The sequence below is a fragment of the Micrasema longulum genome, unplaced genomic scaffold (assembly GCF_059751315.1).
Source record: "Micrasema longulum isolate JH-2025_06_02 unplaced genomic scaffold, ASM5975131v1 h1tg000383l, whole genome shotgun sequence".
NCBI lineage: Eukaryota > Metazoa > Arthropoda > Insecta > Trichoptera > Brachycentridae > Micrasema > Micrasema longulum.
Genome location: NW_028277584.1, coordinates 1265667 through 1285759, shown reverse-complemented (window position 1 = coordinate 1285759; position 20093 = coordinate 1265667). Strand labels below are relative to the sequence as shown.

The 20093-nt window shown below is 30.6% G+C and overlaps 1 protein-coding gene across 4 annotated transcripts; it reads right to left on the bottom strand.

Annotated features, from left to right (window-relative positions):
* Positions 1-3759: 3759 nt before the first annotated feature.
* Gasz (ankyrin repeat, SAM and basic leucine zipper domain-containing protein 1) lies at positions 3760-17408 on the bottom strand. 4 transcript variants are annotated; one of them, XR_015822197.1, is made up of 8 exons: positions 17124-17407; positions 16626-16755; positions 13909-14034; positions 11927-12150; positions 9719-9969; positions 7191-7463; positions 4942-5149; positions 3760-4408 (listed from the first exon to the last, which is right to left on the bottom strand). XR_015822197.1 is itself a non-coding variant. In XM_088225733.1 (8 exons), the coding sequence occupies exons 1-8, from the start codon at positions 17193-17195 to the stop codon at positions 4265-4267; spliced, it is 1407 nt and encodes a 468-aa protein (XP_088081859.1). In that variant the 5' UTR covers positions 17196-17408; the 3' UTR covers positions 3760-4264. The 4 variants fall into 4 exon arrangements, 2 of the variants coding, with proteins under 2 accessions (XP_088081859.1, XP_088081860.1); XR_015822198.1 differs by having other exon boundaries at positions 7191-7442; positions 9719-9821; XM_088225733.1 differs by having other exon boundaries at positions 7191-7442; positions 17124-17408.
* Between the last annotated feature and the right edge of the window lie 2685 nt (positions 17409-20093).

Here is a 20093-nt window from a genome sequence, read left to right as displayed (position 1 = left end):
TGTTTTCATTTTACTAGCTCCTTACTGTGTACAAGTACATATTGCCTCACTTAAAATTTTCAACTCTACATTTAGAAAAAAGTATTCAAAAGAGTCATGTAAGTATATTTAAAATATATAATAACTATTGTTTTCAGTTATTTTTTATGATATACTATCGCACATCCGATAAAAAAGCATCATAACTCATAAAATCTAATTTTTAGTTAAGTATAGAGAATAAATTATTTAAAAAATACTCATATGGTAAAAAATGTACAAAATTCTAGCTTTGGGATTGATCCGCTTGGTGGTTGTATTACACTTATTTGAACGCTGCTATTCTCAAACAGTGTCATATTTTTACTATTTTCATTATTACAATCGAGATTTTTCTTTAAAAAAATGTAGAATTTTTTAAGACAAATCGAAATATATGACACATCATCATTGATTTAAAGGGTTAAAAGAAAAAAAAACTCAATGAAAAATATACTATTTTGAGACATGTTAATTTAGTTTTATGGCTCTCCTGGAAATTCTGCTTTTTTGAGTTATGACTCTATTATATAGTGTATGCAATTTAATAGCTAAGCTAGTAAACACAGCTAAACACATATATAATAATGTTTGTTATACCTATATATGTATACATAATGTGCAGAATACAAATATTGATAGGCGCAGAACAAAAGCACTGTTTATATTGCTGATAAGTTATTTTTATATGTTGGTACAAATGACATAATTGTTTTTCTTAATGAAAATCTGAACAGCGTTGTAAGATTACTAGAGAAGGACTGACTAGATATATGTAAGTATAAAATAAAACATAATAAGTAATGCATTAAAATGTGTGCATAAATTTGGTGAAATGAAGATTCAAAAATACACACGGAAGTAAAATTCCACAAAACAGAATAATTTTTTCAAAATATAAAAAATAAGTAATGATTAGCAATGCATCATATATTAAACTTCCGGCCGCCTCAATACTACCTTTATATATCCGGGTAATAGAAAGTATATAATGCATTTGAATTTCTTAAAAGAAAGGTTGAGATTTTGTAGATTATAACTAATTATAAATTACTTTAGTAAGACTAGTACTGCAACATTATTATGAGGTATTAGGCACGCCCCGGTCTTTCCAGATTTTATCGAGCTTAGACATGTTACTTCTGGCAGTAGCGATGCGACATTTGATTTCTCCTTAGCATTTCCCTTCATTGTCAATTTGAGATCCAAGGTACAAGACCTCATTCACAACTTTTAGGTCTTGGAATGAGTTTCCAAGATTGCCAAACTTCTGAAACCGCTTAATGACCATTATTTTGGTTGTTTTCTGGTTAATCTTCAGTCTCTGAACTTAGCTTTCATTCTCAACACATTTAAGGAGTTTTACCATTTTACTGGGGTCTTTAGCCAAAAGCGCTGTCATCAGCATTTCTGATGTTGGACAGATTTACGCCACCAATGGACACTCCTCTGTCCCATCCATCAAGAGCCCTGTGTATTATGTACCTACATCAGGGTGTCATTTTTAAAAAACAAAATAGTTTCTGTAATTTTCAAAAGTATGATATATGGAAAAAATCTATGTTGAATGAGATTCGACATTAGACCGGTAAGGGTTAAATGCGATAATTATCATGGTTTGAATGACCGGCATGATACAGACCTTGTTTTGACAGAACTAGTGTTTTTGCGATCCATAACGTAAGAAGTGTTGGTGCAACAAGTAAACCACGACAATGTGAAGGTGTTGGACTTTTTGATTCCCTGTCACACACAATCAATGGAAATATGCGATGTCTTGGTGAAAAAAAATACGAGAAGTTTTTATATGCGCCACACAAATTTGAAAAAAGCGATGCAGACATTTAATTCTAAGAAAGATTTTAAATTAAGTTTGTTTGCTTATTTTTTTTTTGATGTACTTTTTTATAGTTATAAAAACTTTATATTTTATTTTATTACCCATAAATAAGCTTTAAAAAGTCTAATGACTGCCTTAAAAACGCATGTTAAATTTCGTGTCCAATATGCTATTTTTTTTGTTTGTTTTATCTGTAGTAAATTTAATTTTATTTTGTGATTTTGTTTTTTAATGAGTAATTCAATTAATGTTATATGTTTTGAAAAAAAACATAAAATTTTTGTTTTTTTTATAATTTTTTTCTTTTAGAGCAATAATTTTATCATTTTTTAAATTTTAATCCATTTTAGAGAGCCAACGATGATTTTTTTAGAAGTTGTTTTTTACTTTTCTTATTGCCATAACCCAAAAACAATTTTTGAGACCTATTACACCAAAAACAAAATAGTCTATTTTTTTCGTATGGAGCGTGACACAAATCTACATATCTTCAGATTTCTGGCACAAGTTGGTAACTAAACTTTACTACTTATGAGATATCGCACTTATGAAGTGAAAAGTTCATCCCAAATCAACTATTCAAATAAAACTGTAAGTTAAATATTATAAAATATTCTTTTTTGTTTTTATAAAATTTGAAATAATTTTATTACTTTTTAAATAAAGATTATTTGATGCCATTTATGAAGACATCTTATCTTTCGACAATTTGTAATAACCAATTTGTGCCAGAAATTCGATGATATAGGAGTTTCAGAAAGGTTAATTTTTTTAAAAGGATTAACCTGCTAAGCCTCTATTTAGAGGCTTGTCAGCAGGTGGGAAAGAAAGGATATAGAACACCCAGACTAATTGAGAAAAAAATCTTCCTTGAATTTTTTTCTTGCAACTGGCGGGAATCGAACCCGCAACACCAGTTTCAAATTTAGCTGTCTAACCAACTGCGCCACGGCGCCTGCCTGTTCATTCTAGTAAGGTGTTTATTCAATCTCCAGAGCCCTGTAAGGGGTACAATCAAACTTGGCAGGGACAACCAAGAGGTGGAGATAGCGAGAGGTCTGGTATGGGCTGCCTTTGAGAGCTATCCTATATTCTCAGGCCTAAAAATTTTTCAAGTCATTTAAAGAAAAAAATATTTGACATTTGTATCCTTCCAATATTAACACAATATGGTTTTGAAACTTCAACTTTTACAAAACTCACGATGCAAAAACTCCGTGTAACAAAACGAGCAATGGAGGGGATTTTTAATATTAGTTAGGGAGACAGAAAACGTAATAAATGGATTGGAGAAAATATTTGGGTTATGCATATGTATGCAGCATACAAAACAGCCTTACTAAAGTGGAACTGGGCTAGCCATACTATTAAAACCGCAGATTATAGATGGACCAAACGGATCCTGGAATGGCGACCGAGAACCGGCTACAGAAATCCAGGCAGGCCACAAGCAAGATGGTCCGACGATATTAAGAAGATGACAGGGCATCAATGGCACAGACTGGCAATGGACAGGGAACTGTGGAGGTCAGGAATGGAGGCTTTTTTTCAACACCGGACGAATGAAGGCTGATGATAATGTTTTAAAAGAAATACAGTGACAATAGCTGAAGCTATAAACTTAGGAAAATGATGGCCTTTGTGTGAACAGACCAAGGAATTAAATTAAATGTTTATAAATACTTCCAAAATAAATGTGAAGCATTGATGGAGGTAATTATTATGTTAATATTCTAAATATTAATTTAATTAACAAGTTTGCGGTTGTGTCAAACTAAAAGGCATTGGTAGTGAAAAGACGGCTTTAGCCTACGTAAAACTTAAGTAATTTATGGTAGGAGATATTGTGTCCCTATAAAAAATGAGGGAACATTTTATGAGGAGATATGACAAACAAGCACTCGCTGTTAGCATTATAATTTAATTATTTTTTTTTTCACCACAATAGGCCAGGAAGCCCAATTACAATGGTGAATTACATCACAGAACACTCAGGCTTGAGAAAAATCACATTTATTTTTTGTATTATCACCGGGAATCGAACCCGGAACCTTGCGTGTATGAATTAAGCATCTTGACCATTACACCACAGAGGCCACCAAGATGTTTTGCCAAGATATTGAAATATTTCTTAGATTTTGATACTGGGCTTTTCTTTGTTTTTAGGATCATAAGTCTTTCAAGGACTTAAACTAAATCAACAACGTTGGACATTGGTTTCGAAAATTTGCTGTAACGAGTGTTTTTGTAGATATAAATGTGTTTTTCTTAGTTTAGATTTAGATTGTGTAGAATTTGATTCTCAAGCCCACTGCATTTAAAGATCATTTTTGTCAAAAATGGTCAATAGGACTAACAAGTACTGGGGCGACGACGTGACATATTATTTAAGCAGGTCCTCTACCTTTACTTTTTTAAACTAACAAAGGCAATACACACTACTACAGATGATGCAATGCAAAATATGATTTTAGTTTTCTTGAATGACTTTGCTGATAGAGGATTCTTTGGCTTGATCAAGTCAGGGGGAGATAGATTGTTCTTGTTTATCTGAAAGAAGATATGTAGTTAAAATTTTAATTAAATGGATTTGAAGCATTTTTATCATTGATATTTAAAGCATCAATATTACGATTTTGGATGATAAACCATTTACATTGTTTAAAGTAACTAAATTATAAAATACCTTATTAAAAATGTGTTATTATTAAGAATGTCCCACAAAGCGATTGCTCCTTTTCAAAAATCCTCATTCAGAATGCAGAACATATACGCATAGTATTATTTTGAAATGTAAGGGATAATACAGTGTTAAAACACGTTTGTGACGTTGGTACAGTAATTTTACTGTGCCGACTTTTGTGTGCGCAAAATAATAATGTTTCTTTAAATATTCAACTGTGAAAATGTTTTTTTTTCTTTGCCAATCAATAAATTAAAAACCCGTGGTATAAATTAATGCTTTGCTGTAAAAGCAAGATTTTTTATGAATTTCTTTTTTTGTCCCAACTTAACACAGGACAGAAGTCCTATAAAATTGGGACATGGTATATATAAAAAGACAATTGTAAATGTAACATTACCTTAAGAAGACTTTGTTTCAAATAATATAATTCAATTTTGGTATCCTTTATTACATCCAAAAAATTATAGCCCAACTTAATTACTTCCTCGGAATCAAAAATTGTTGGATTATCCTTATGTATTCTGTTCTCGTTGTATTCTAAATTAGATTTCAATACGGAAATAATTCTGAAATAAGATCCCAGGTCAGTGAGACATTCCGCAGGCCTGAAAGAGAAAAATAAATTGTATTCTAGTGCAATGAACATTACAAATTATCGGAATGTTAAAAATGCACGCACTAGTCAAAATAATTCCACTAATGAATAGATGTACGTATATATACAAGAAAAAAACTTTATTTGTGGGACACTGGATTCTTGTATTTAATAAAATAAGTTTTCAATTATGTAATTTAATATATGTTTATCATACAATCATAGAAAAAATAAACAAAAACATGCACTTTACACTTTCAAAAAAACATTTCTTGAACTGTCTAAAACGAGCTCGTTGCAGCATCATTGCATTTTGGCTGTTTTTTTGCCAGCCGTGACCTCATATTTATTTCCTTCAATTCATATAACAGAAAGTCATATTTTGTTAGCTCTGAATATTCCATTTTATTAAACTCGAACGAGTAGGGGAAAAAAAATGGCATTAATATCTCAAAAATGGAAAAAAAGAAATGAGACTGTTTTAGCCGTAAAACTATATAAATAAACAACTTTGTATCTATTAAAATTTGGTTTTAATCAAATAAGTACGCACATTTGTGCCATATTTTCAGTGGCACAAATAGTACAAAATGGTCTTAGTAATATAAGTAGACACATTTCTATCATTCATTGAGTGGTACAAATAAAGTTAGTTCTAGTAGTATAAGTAGACTGAATTCTGTCCCATCTTTGATTGTTCAAGTAGTGTATTTGAAATATTTCTGTTATTTATTAAAATTACTCCTAACACAGAAAAAATGATCTGTAAATAATAACCCATTTCGCAAAATATGAGTTCTGTAGCGAAATAATTAGGTTCATAATAATGTAAGTTTGCTCTCCAGAAGTTACACTTTTGTGATTTTACTATTATGTCTGCCAATCAAATATTTATGATTTATATTAATTTGTCTTGTATTATTTCATATTGTTGACTGTTAATCATGATCTGTATGCTTTTTATGGTTATTGTTATTTTATCATAAACATAAAAATATAGATGTACAAAAATACATATATTTTTAATAAAAATATTCATATTTAGATTTCACACTACATGAGTATCTTCTGGTTGTAACAACACTGTCTCCACATAATCAAATCAGTCTATTGTAAATTTCTTATGTTTGTCTTACCTGTATATTTTTAGATAATTCTGTACCTACCATTTAAAAGAAAAAATGTTTTGCTGAATATTTTTTTAAAACTAAAAATAGCATACATGTTTTTTTTTATGTGGAATATTTATTTTGTAAATTTAGAATTTCGAAATAACTTTGAAGGCAATGAATTTTCAGTGACATTTTGTAAAATTACTCCTCTAACTTAGTCACAAAATCTCAGGTATCAACTGGCATAAAGATTTAATATAAACGTTGATTGGGATTTGTGTACATTTTATTAAAAATAGAAAATTAAAAATAGGGATTAAAATGATAAAGTCATTGTTTGCTTTGTTAACCTCTATAAGAACCCGTATCTTACATGGCTCAGCCCATTTAAGGATTGTGGAATATAGAGCCATATTCTATTTCTTTCTTACTATAAAGATTGCAAAACATAGACAACACAATGATGAAGTTCAGTGGTTTAAAAATAAATAAATTATTAATAGACTATCAAATAAAGCAAAATAAAATAGTTTTTATGTATCGTATTATCAAGGCTATGGTTTTTTGAAATTACTCTGCCCGTGGCGGTTACATACGGCACATTAAATGCTTTAATTTTTTATTATTACCATAATTATTTAACTTTTTGTACATAATGTAAATTTCACTATGGCAGGCTTATTGCCAAATGGCAATTTTTTCCAACCAATTGATAAAACAAAAGTTTTATTTATATTATTTAAGTTACAAAACGTATTCCATAGAAAATAAAATAAAAAGCTAAAGGTATACAAAAATAAAAAAAAAACTGTATATACATTACCTTAAATAAATACTATTACTCAATGGGAAAAAAGAAAAAAGAGGAAAAAGGAACGTGTAAGAAAACATTTTTCTTTTCTTTTTACACTTTTCATTATTACAACTTTGTAAACTTACATGAATTTTATTCGTTTGGTTGCTTTAAATCCCAAGACTGTTTGAATATTCCAAGGTCGCATGTGAAATTTTTGTAGGCCATTTAAAATTTTTTTCCTTTCAAAGGGAAAATTTACACCTATTTTCAATAATGTTTTATCATCAGCAGCAAGGAATGTTGCCAAATCAATTTCCTTCTCCACAAATAAGGGCGTTAACCTTTCGCATTTCATCCCATGTAGTATTGGAGGAATGTCAAAATAGAAAGCTGGTCTAAAACAAAATATTATTTACCTAAAAAAACAAGAAAACTAGCAAAGGAAAATACATAGTAACGGAATAGAGTAGTATTGTGTATTTAGTAAAACAACTCGGTAGTTGATAGAAAAAGGATATCGCTTTTTGAAAACATACATTTTTACATAAAACATGCTAAAATTTGATGCTCTTTCATATGACAAAAGGATAATATCGTCTATTCAATTCTGAACTATCTTTAATGCCAAAACGTTAAGTTTGCTGGAGAGCGATTTTTCAACTTCACAAACAGTATGTTTGAGAGTATTGTAAATGCCGTGTTATTGTAAAATTGTTAAAAGCGAGAAAATCCTGTTAAGAATGCAAAGTATAATTGCCATTTAAGAGCATCCTAGGGCCTTAGGATAGTTTAGATAAATGATTTTGAGTGTTTAGGATAAACTTAAATTTCATTTCAATTTCGAAGGAAAGATAGAGGGCGGGCAGGGTATGGGGCGGAAAAGAGCATCGTGGTTCAGTAATTTTAGACAGTGGTTCGGTGTGCTGGATGCAGAAGCTGATTAGACTGGCCCAGGATCGTGATGAATTCAGAATGATGGTCGCCAACCTCTGGGAGGAGCGGCAAAAGAAGAAGACAGAAATAATTATTTGGTTGTCCTGTACAGTTAAGAAAATTACAGTTATACCCTTTTGCCATCCTGCTACCGAACTACGTCTTTTACTATTTATTTTTCTAAATTATAAATACAGTAAAACCTCGTTTTTACGTTCTTCGATTTTATTTTTTCCCGCTTTTTACACCGAAATGTTCAGTACACATTTTTCTTCATACATTGTCATGCAAATATTTCCCCCCAATTAACGTTCTTTACATTTTAGATCACCCTGGTTTAACGCTTAAAATTTTTCAGAATTCATTTGATGTGTCAAAAAACCTAATTATGTCGTAATAATGATGCCGCGGCCCGCGCGCCACTGCGTGTGCCACGTAAATGAAGAATAAAAACGGGTAAACAACTAATAAAGGATAAATTATTGTCAACCTAAATTCAAAGCAGGTTCAGTGTAATTGACCTTTTTGTTTAAGTGTCTTCCTTTAGGGTTGTCTTAGTTTTCATTTGAACAAAAACATCGTATTGAATTGAACAAATCATAATACGCAGTTGACAAACGTTTAGAAACAATTTTAATATCATTAAATTGCGATGTTTAAAACATAACAATACATATTTAAAGTTATAAAAAAGATGGTTTAAAAAGTTGACATAAAAGTGGAAACAATTTTTCAGCGATCTTTGAGACAGTTGTTTTGAGTGATGCCATAGAAAAAAAGTGATACCATATAAATAAAATTTCCCAACATGTAGGGGAAAAAATATTGTATGTTATTTTATGCAAATTAAAAACTCTAATTCCATTTTTTTTTTATTTACACACAAAGTAATTTTAACACGCTGTTTTAAATCAAATTTTTAAAAAATTGCACAATTTTGTTTGAAAAAATTATGGAATATTTTTAGTGAATTTTTTGACAATCTCCACTTATCACCGTTTTTACATTTTTTCTGGAAGTATACAGGCAGTTCATTAAACCCTGTCACATCCGTATGATGGTCAGTATGAGCAAAAAGACATATTGGCACATAAAAAAACATATATTTAAAAAAATATTTAGAACAAATAAAATTTAAAAAAATAAAATATCAAAAAAAGCAAACGGTTGCTTACTTCTGCAGGAGAGAAACGAGGAGGGAGGGGGGAGTATGATACTGCACCGCGCTCCCCTCCTTTCCTCCTGCAGAAGTAAGCAACCATTTGTTTTTTAAAATTTTCTTTGTTCTAAATATTTTTTTTAATATGCTAAAATGTCTTCTTGCCCATACTGATCATCGTGTGGTTTCGGATGTGACAGGGTTTAAAGAACACCTGTATTTACACTATAGTGCAGCAAATCAATTTTATTTTGATGTAATTCCTATATTTTCCATACATTTTTCATTTCTCACTTTAGCGTTTTCCTCAGTTTTACACTTTTTTTTCTTGCTCCCTTGAAAAAGGTAAAAAGGGGGTTTTACTGTATTCACATTATTCATTTGAAATATTAATGCACTAAGAATATTAGATTAACCATTACGAGTCATATAACTTTTATTACTATGAGGCTTACTATCGGAATGACAAATTTACCAATGATGTATACGCAATTGTCTCTTCTCCCTACCTTTCCTTTTAGAGAAATGGTTACAAGTTATAAAAAATTAAATAGGTTTGTACATTATGTACCCACTTACTTTTTGCTTAATATTCCTGGAAACAAATCTTGCCAACATTCATCAGTGCTTAATACATTTTTTTCATTTTCATCACAGTCATCTTGAAGAAAAGAATATTGCCCTAAGACAAACAAGATATCAGGATTATTTTTACTAAGAGCGAGGTATTTCAATTTTTTTTTATCTTCAACCTCGTTTCCTAAAGCTCCCCTTTCAGCAAGTTCTTTTAAAATATCTGCTTTTCCGTGGTCTATTGCATAGTAAGTTGCCTGAAATAGTTGTAATGAAAACCTTTATTGTAAATTCTTGAAATTAAATAAACAATAGATTAAATACTTTTTGAACACCATTATTAACATACAATATTTTTAATGATTTCCTCTGATATGGCATAGTGAGTAAAAGGGGAATAACCTTTTACATTTTTGGAAAATATGAACCAAAAAATTATTTTTTTGTATATACATTTGGAATTACTAATAAATTAACAATATGTATTCATATTCATTTATTTATTCTAAATTAAACGAGGTTAACATATTACAATACGAACTTATGAATATCATATGAACTTTGAAGAATATAAAAAGTAAAGGATAGTAAATATAAAAATAAAGCAAGGATAGTAATTATAAAAATAGAGTAAGGATAGTATGGGGAAGTTCAGGCCTATGAGAAATTGGACATAAAAAATGTTTTCTTACAAGTGGTAAAAATTGGAGCATTAAATTGTACGGCAAAGTTTCTTAAAAATGCATTTTTTTTTTGTATATTTTAATAAAAACAAACTATTTTGCATGACGTTACTAGTTCTTCCAAATCAACCAACGATAAAAGAGTTGTGATACATTTCCAAATTACAGTAAATCAACTGACCAATCAGCAGAACTCATCGAGAAGAAAGGAAAGAGAACTTGAGATATCACACGCAGAGTAGTTTCAAAAATTTATAGAATCACACCCTTAGAGTATATACAAATAAAGAGGGATAACAAAACATTTTACCAATCCAATGCATGATGCCTGTTATAGCGTACTCATTTTTTACAATATGTTCTAAATGAGAGAAAGGAAGACAAAAAAAAATTCGTGGGTACGGTCCTCATTTTTTGTTTTGTAGTCGATTTTAGAATTTTACGATGCTTATTTTTTACGTACGCGGCTAGTATTGCTTCGAACTGTCAAACGCTCTGTCGGTATTTTGATGATTGTTTAACGTATTTAGTGCTTATTACATCAAAATTCATTATGCCGACTTGTGCCATGAAAGGATGTTCAAATAGAACTGGAAAAGGGAGAAAACGCTTCAGTTATCACAGGTATTTATCAAATATTATACATTTTCACATTAATACGTTTTTTGGTAGTTTTCAACATAAATGCACCACTATTTTTGTACTATCATTTGAGCAATTATTATGGCATTTGTTTCTGTGTAATTCAAATACCTTATACATTTGATTTATCTACCTTTTCGGTGAAACGGCGTGATTTCTCCAAATCACCAAATTGGAAGCGGTATCTTCACTCTATCCAAAGATACGAGTTTAAATAAAAAAAATAATAAAGATTACTGTTTTCAGTTTTCAAATCAAACAACGAATTCGGAAAATATTTTGGCATTGGAGACCCCCAAACGGGGGTTTAACCAGTTTAACCAGTTTTTAAAGATGTTAGTTACAACCTGCCGTCAGAGTAAGCCAATATTTTAACAAATTAGTTAATTTACAAACTCAATAAATTGACTTTATTGCAGTTTTACTCGTTTATTATATGTAATTGCATATTTGTTTATAAAATTAATTTATGTACCCAACAATGTCATTTATAATGTTTATTATTGCTTAGTTTTATGTATGAAAAATATTTTTGGTAAACTTGTTACTAAATTAAAATAAACATTTTTATTGTACTTCCTACTCCCTACCAATCTCTGTAAAAAAAACGCCTTAAGTCGTGCATTTGTGACAACCCTGTTTTATAAACATCTGGAAACTTAAAACGTCTTCACTAAACAAACGACCACGCCCCCTTTTCAAAAATTTTTACAAACTTTGGAATAGTACGGACTCTAAGATGTATATACTCTAAGATCACACCGCTGCGCTGATAATACACTAAATAAATATTTGGCTTTGTTTAATACTTTATTTACAAATAAAAAATTTAAAAAAACCAATGAACTTCCTCATTATAAAAATAAAGCAAGGATAATAATTATTTTACCGTATTTCTGGAACAATCCTGCATTTCTATGTTGGCGGAGGTTAGCAATAATTTGACAACATCAACTTTGCCAGTGATGACCGCTTTCATAAGCGGAGTAACACGGAATTTATCACCAATATTAATGATTGCATTTTTATCAAGCAAACTTTTCACACATTCATAATTAGCAATTAAACGTGTACTAGGACTTGAGCACGCACACATTAACGGTGTCTCTGAATCTGTAAAAATAATGTACAGACCAATTATTTCACCGTGATCATAGAACAATGACGGATGTACGAAAAATGCAACATTGACTTTTTTTATATAAGATCTTGGTGGGAAAACGAATTCCCACGCGGGTGGGTGCGGGGCGAGTACCGGTACCAGTACCGATAAGGGCAGGTATGAAAGTCATAAAAACGTTAATAAGATATTGTTATAAATTGAGTATTACAACCAGAATTATCTTCTTTAAAAAAAAAGTTTTAACTAAAATATTTCAATAAAGATTTTTTTTAAAGTATTACTGAAGGCATAATTTTATGTAGAAATAAAGAAAAATGTCACAAAAATGTATGTGATTTAAAATGCTTGTAATTCTTTTTTAAAAAAATAAAAAAAAATTGTTTCTGCCACTTCCATGTTTAATTTATTATCTTCAAATTATTACAACAAATTTTAATTTGATACATAGTCTTTATTGAGATCCCAGATACCTAAGTTTAGTCTAAATTTAAAATGGCATAATATGCAGCTTTAAGTATATTTTTTACCTATTACCTTTAAAAATTATTGTTTTTTTCTAATTTGTTTTTTTATTATTGCGCGATTAAAAAAACATTGGTTTTAAAATGGCAAAATCGTATGATTTCCTCGTTTTGCGTGCGTTTTACCAGACTACAGCGTTAATGGTTTTTCATGTTGGTTTAAATTTTTTTTTTAGAAAAAGATAAATTTACGTTCTTATGATTTACCCAAATATTTAATTTTGAGGGCCATTTTCAACGAGTTGTAAATAACTCATTATTAGAAAATGAGAATCAAGTTGGGGTAGAGTGGAATTCAAACCACGGACCTTTCAGTTGTGAGTCCGAGACACTAGCCATGGGACAACAACCCGAGTCAATAATTAATTAATAAATAATTGGTGTCCTGACAAAGAGACAGGTACATCTTGAAAAACCGGCAGACATAGAAAAGTCGGTTAGTGGTTATATCCAAATATTTAATAACATTTAGTAAATTAATTATATTATTTCCTTGTTATACTATTAGACTTTCCCAATTATATCGATGTGTTAATAATATACATAATTATTATTGATATATGTCTCGTAGTGTAGTAGTTCTACACTGCAGTATTTCATTGTTTCTGGACTAGCACCTGAAGCGTAAGACTGATCACTCACCTTCAACATAACAAAAATTATCAAGATATTTTGCAATTGGAGCGCCAATGTAGCACCCTATGCACCACTGAGCATGGAAGGGGAAATGATAGTGATGGACATTTACATAAAATGTCTTTCAGGTTACTGAGAGTTAAATATTTAAAATTATTGTATATTATAAAGAAGACCTAAAGACATTGCATGACCAAATCCAAAAAATACATTAAGATAAGTCAAAAGTCAGAATAATCAGTGGGCATGAATGAGAATAAGTATGAATGCAGAGGAAGCAAGGTACGTTTGTAAAGATGGAGTGGTGTGGCATTCTATCCACTCTGCCTGCCCCTAACGGAAAACAGTGTGATGGTTTGTTTGTTTGTTGATGTGTTTATAGACAGCATAGAAAGGATGAATTTTAGGGAAGATGTAGGTTAAACATAAAATAAAGGGGATATACATCCCAAACGTAGGAACTTAGCAATTAATAATCAATGGATTCCTCGTCAATACCGCACTCTAACCAATAACTACATACATTGAACTTAAAAAAATGATTATATACAATACAATGGTCAATTTTCAATCAGATAATTAGCGCCTTACCATAGTGAAAATTTGGATCTGCTCCATTTTTTAATAAGAATTCTACGATATGCGATTGCGATTGATAAGCTGCACACATCAATGGGCTTTTACTTATTAAAACTGTATTCAGATTAAATTGAGGATCTGAAAAAGAAAAACTGTGTTTTACATTTTATTTATTTATTAACGGACATTGTCCATGTATACAATTTATAAGGTTTAAATATTACAATAAAAGAATAGTTTAAAACGTTTAAAAAAAAGAAAAGAAGCATTGACAAACATAAGGGACATCGAGACAAGATCTGGACTATTTATGTAATAAATATACAAGGAAATTGAATGTAGAGATCATAAAACCAGAGTTTGCCGCTGGTACGATTGAACAATTAAAGGTAACCATTTCAAAACAGAACATTAGCTCTTTCAGCCCGGATGTTTATTAAAATACATATATACAAAATTTAAGACTGATTTATTTATTTATTACCCACTGAAATTAAAAAGCGGTAAGTTTTTTAAAAAATCACTGGTATACCGTCACTATTTTTTTTTGCTTAAGTTGGTGGTCAGAATTACACAGAAAAGTTTGCTTTTTAGTTTGACAGCTGACTTTTGGCTGGTTTGTTTGTTTTAGATTAATTTCCTGTTGGCCTTCTAAGTTATATTTAAGGCAAGTTTAAAATATATTTAGCTTAAATAATTTGATTGAATAAATATACATTGTAAGACAATAATAAATTTTTCATGAAATGCTCTATTATCAGTTTGAGAGCCAGCATTTATTAATAATTAATGTAAGATCATTTCTAAAGTATAAAAGAAAACATATATATATGTCAAAAATTTAGAATAATTCCTAACTGTGTTTTCATTATTTCTGAAAATTCATATCCAAACTGTGAGAAAACTTTAATTATAAATCTCCTTTTAGCAATTAAAAAATCATAATTAATCTGCAAATTATTTCACATAATCAATACATCAAAATGTACTTTACCATTATGTAAGTTGATTAAGATAGAGAAAGTGAATTACAGTCAAACTTTGTTATAACAATTGCGGAAAAAACAAGATCTCGGATGTAATGAGAAAACATTAGTTGACATTTTAGTTTATGGTTTTCTCCATACATTCATTCACTTTTATAAAGAAGTTTTTCTCGGACATACTGAACAAAAATATTGTCAACAGTTTAGCAAAAACTCTTTAATTATTTAAAACCATAATTTTCAAAATAAGAACCTGAGTAATAAAATCCAAACGGGCGGTTAACTGAGGATCTATGGTGCTGGGTGTCAGGATCGGACGAAATTTATGACACCGTGTAAGTGACAACATTGAAAAATCTTACACATGGTTAAATTGGGTATAAAAAATCCAAGCTTTGTGCTCATTGAGTACCAGCTTGGTACCACATTACAAGTTCTTTTGTAGTTTTTGATCGACATCCTTATTTCAGGGGTTTTTACAATATTTTTTAGATTTTAAAATGTTCTATGGTCAATGCGTAATAAACATTACGAGTGGGTGATAATGTATAAGTTAAAAACTAACCCTTGAATTATTAACATTTCTACCAACAAAAGAAAGTCTCACAATTCAAGAAAAAATGCCAATTATTTGTGAAATAGAATGTGACACGAAAAATGTTGAAGTTTATAAAAAGTTTTCTTTATACTTATCCACAGTGTCAACATTGTAGAAAAAAAAATAATGCTTATTTATTTGCATTTGAAATTTAGAAAGTGGTATGTTTGCAAGCATTTTTAACTATCTGTCTATTTATTTATCCCACCAAATACTGAGTGTGACCTTAGAGCCGTGAATACACGGTTTGGTCGTCGACGCGGATGCATAGCCGGAAAATCCCCATGATTTTGTATACTTGGGGTTATCGTGTTCGATCCATTCTTTGTCCCCAGTCACAATGCGATGCAGAAACCCCTTCCATCTTTACCTTTCAAGCAACTGTAAGCCACAAGCGAAGAAACGTCGTTCAACATTTCTCTGTTTCCACACGTATTGCACCCAATTTTCTTGATTTTGAATCATTCCCATGGTTTTGAGGCATTTTGAAATTGCTTTTTGAGTCACTCCCAATGATCGTGCGAATTCTTTTTGCCTTCATCAAGTAATGCCTCTAATTCTGCATCTTTGAAAATCTTCTCTCTTCCACCGCTACAGAGGTCTTAGACGTGAAAATCACCGTACTTGAAGCATTTAAACCTCTCACGACACGTTCTTCCACTAACATCAGCCTCACCACAAGTACTTGAGAGCATTCGATGAGCCTCAGCTGTAGATTTCTTCATGTTGAAGCAGAAAACCTCCCGCATTTGACAAATTTGGCTTGTAAACTGTCATTTTCAATCGTGAATAACTTTGTGATACAGACTAGTGATTCTATGAAGTTAGGTTGACAGATGCCTAAGTTTATTGCATAACGCGTATGATTTATTTATTTCGACCACTACTTACCCCTACAGCCGTTTACAGGAAATTGGCAGAAGCAAAGTTGTTCGCCTAATAAGTGTCAGTATATATTTGAATAAATGTAATATACCTGTCCCTAAATTAGTTATTTTGGAAAAACACGTATGGAAGTTTTTTTTTTATGTAAGCAATATGTTCTTAGATAAATCAAATTAACAAAAAAAAAAAAGTGGCAGCAAAAGCTACATGCCGCAAAAAATCTGAAGTTTAAACATAAATGTGTAAATAAGTAACATTACCACTGGAAAGAAAATCAGTAACTGTAGTTAAATCTCCATTCAAACATGCAGTCTCTAATATTTCTTCTTTTGGCTTCTGATTTGAAATAAACTTTGTGTTTGGGTTGATAACACGTTTTTTTATCTTATCCTGTAATATTAAGAAACATTAGTATGCATGTAATAATAGTAGTAATTTTATACCCAAAAATGTAAAAACACAAATTTAATCAAAACTGTTAGTTATGTGTTAAGCACTTACTTAGTTGGATAATTTATTTTTATATATTAATTAAGTGGGGAATATGATTTAAATTGATTTGTACATCATCCCTGATTACAATCTTAATCGACCGTTAAAATAAGCAAGCATCTAATAATTTAAGTGCCTTCCGCACCATTAAGGATAATATGAAATAATATGGAAATATAGTTATTGATTTCATATGAACATCAAATTATTCGGCCAAAACACCATTAATAACCATATTAAATATAATAAAACATATTTTCACTTACGAATGAAGTCGAAAAGTTATCAAAAAAATAATCCTCTTCACTGTCAGTGTCCGAGTAGCCACCTGCAAACATCTTTTAATAATTGATGGAATACCTTTGGTTAAAAAAATGCAGATTGCACGATGTGCAATAAACTATAACACAACTATAACGTATTAAATTAAATCACTCTGAATCACTCCACTGGCCACCGGCCCAAATTCGAGTTATTTATTGTTCGGTCGTTTCGTTGTTTGTACCGATGAAAGTAGTCGACTACATTCGATGGGTAAATGTAGTCGACTGAAAGCCCGAATGCAGTAATGTAGACGAATGAATTCACTCAGAATATTAGGTAGCCTCCTCCCAAGCCAAGGGTAAACATCTTTTCCAACTGAAGCCAAATGTAACAGAAAAGCCTTGGTTTTCCAAAGTGATTCTGAACAAGTTTGAGACATCCTCCATATGCAGAATGCGCATTGGGCACTGCTGCAATGGTTCTCACCTGTTCAAAATCCATGTCCGGGACTCTGCCATTTGCGAATGTCAGCTAGAATTATGAGGAAAATTTAAACCATATTTTTTTTGGATGCTCCATAAATGATTGTTATCCTGATTTCCTATCCGACCTCTCTGATATTAATATCCCATTCCCTATTCTAACTCTCCTGTCCCCACCCAATAAACGTGTATTTAAAATCCTATGTAAATATCTAGTTGTAAATGGTGTCAAGCTGTAAACATGTTTTATTATTATATGTATATATTATATTAAATACTAACATACTAACTTGTACATATTATATTACTAACACATGTGTATATTTGTAAAAAAAAAAAACAAAAATACTCGACACTGGCCAGAACACCCAAGTTGAGATGTGAAAAGGCCATGAAAAAACGAAGAAGAAGAATGAATTCACTCGACTACAAATAGACCAATGGGCGAGCTTTACGCCGACTATCGGATGAATGAGTAATTTCCAAACTAATGAATTCACTCGACTACGAATAGACCAATAGGCGTGCGTTATATTTATTCGAGTACAAATAGACCAATGGACGAGCCTCACGCCGACTATCGAATGAATTAGTAATTTCCAAACTAATAAATTCACTCGACTACAAATGGACCAATGGGCGAGCTTTACGCCGACTACTTTCATCGCCAACTAATTCGTTATTACGTAATGGGCGCTGGGATCTGGCGGACGGGATAGTTGAAATAAAATGCTTTTGTTTTTGGTAGTTATGTCAGCACAGATAAAATAAAAATGTAAATTAATATAATTAATATATAAAGTGCATCATTTAACAATAAAATAAAGTGACGTTTGTTTATAGGTCTGCTATAAAATTTATATCAAATCCATCCGATCTAAAACATCAACACAATAACAGCTGATTGTAGTTTTACATGCGTGACCTAAACAATAATTATGAAACAAAAATATTTTTATTTTCATCCTTTCTTTGGCAGATAAATATTAGGTTATGTCAAGTAAAAATAACCACATACTATTACCCATGTAAATACTTATTCTAAATACCATAAAATAAGGATCATGGTTTACATGATTATTATTGCCATAGTAAAAAAAAAAAAAACTGACGTACCTAATGTTTGGATAATGTATATAGCGCCATTTTTGTGAAAATCGCCTCCTACGTAGGTTTATAATTTGTTGCTCTACGGGTGGTATTTTTTAATTTTCAAACCATGTCTCCATTTTCCCATTTGTTTGTTTGAAAATCAGTATTAATTTGTTTTTAAAAAAAAATATTTTTTTGAATTACTTTTTTATTAGGGTCACATACAATAAACACACGACTTTTTTTATATTCACGTCCCGGCTTTCTAAAAATAAAATCCGTATTAGTACGTGACTTTTGTTTTTCATATTATATTATTAGTTTAAGTAAAATAAAAATTCAAAACATTTGAAAATATTCTAGAATGTAACCAACTCTAAGTTTTCATACAATGTAGGTATCGTTTTTTGCTTGTGTTCATGTTGTTATTCCTTTATATTTGTGTTGTTTTTAATTTTAATTTGTAAATCTATGTCACTTGTTTTTGACCGATGTTATCGCGTTTTGGTAGAAGGCTCTTTTTCTTATAAAGAAAAAAAAGTACCTTACATTCCCAAAGCATGGATATTTCTCCCGAAAAACGGAGTTTGTCTTTGAATAAATTTCTGTGTCTATTGTCTATGGTATACCGGAAATAAATGATTCATTCGAATGATTATTTCGATTATTTCCTTCATTCGATTAGTAAATTTAGTCGATTATTTTCATCTCTAGTTGTTTGCATAGATTAAAAAGATTGTAAAAGATACTGACAGTTGTGACATGTTACAAGATTGATAAAATAAATGTTAAGTACCTACTTAGGTGTTTTAATATGAGGGAAAAGTATATCACGGGGGAATACATGGAAAATGAAAAAGATTGTATTATTATGGGGAAATTTGGTTATTTGAGAGAGTGGCGAGGTTGAGAAAAATTGAAGATGAGATTTGATTATCCCGGAGGCTGTAAAAATCAAGTTCTGCGTTCGCGCGCATGAATAGACGGAAGCTGTCTGTCTCTCCGCTAACTAAGGGAAAGCGAGAGCATTCACCGAACGGAAACTTGAGATGTAATAGAAGATCGCGTCTTCCTGGTGCCATATCGAATATGTGGTATACAAGTTGATTCGCCATGTGTTTCTTTGTTTGTATTCCCCATGGTAATAATGTTATTTTAATTAAAACTTAATGGATTTAAAGCCCATAAGAAAATAAAGAAAACTTAAATCTTTTCTGAAAACGTGTAAATTGGAATATAATTGAAAAAGCTTGAATGTTTTATGTACCTATGTTTGTTAAACTAGAAAATGGAAATAATCCTACAGCTAATTATAAACATGAGAACAAAAAAAGAAAATACTTGCAAAGCTAGGTCCTTAATTGAAATTAACAATAGACGGAATATTTGTAAATACTT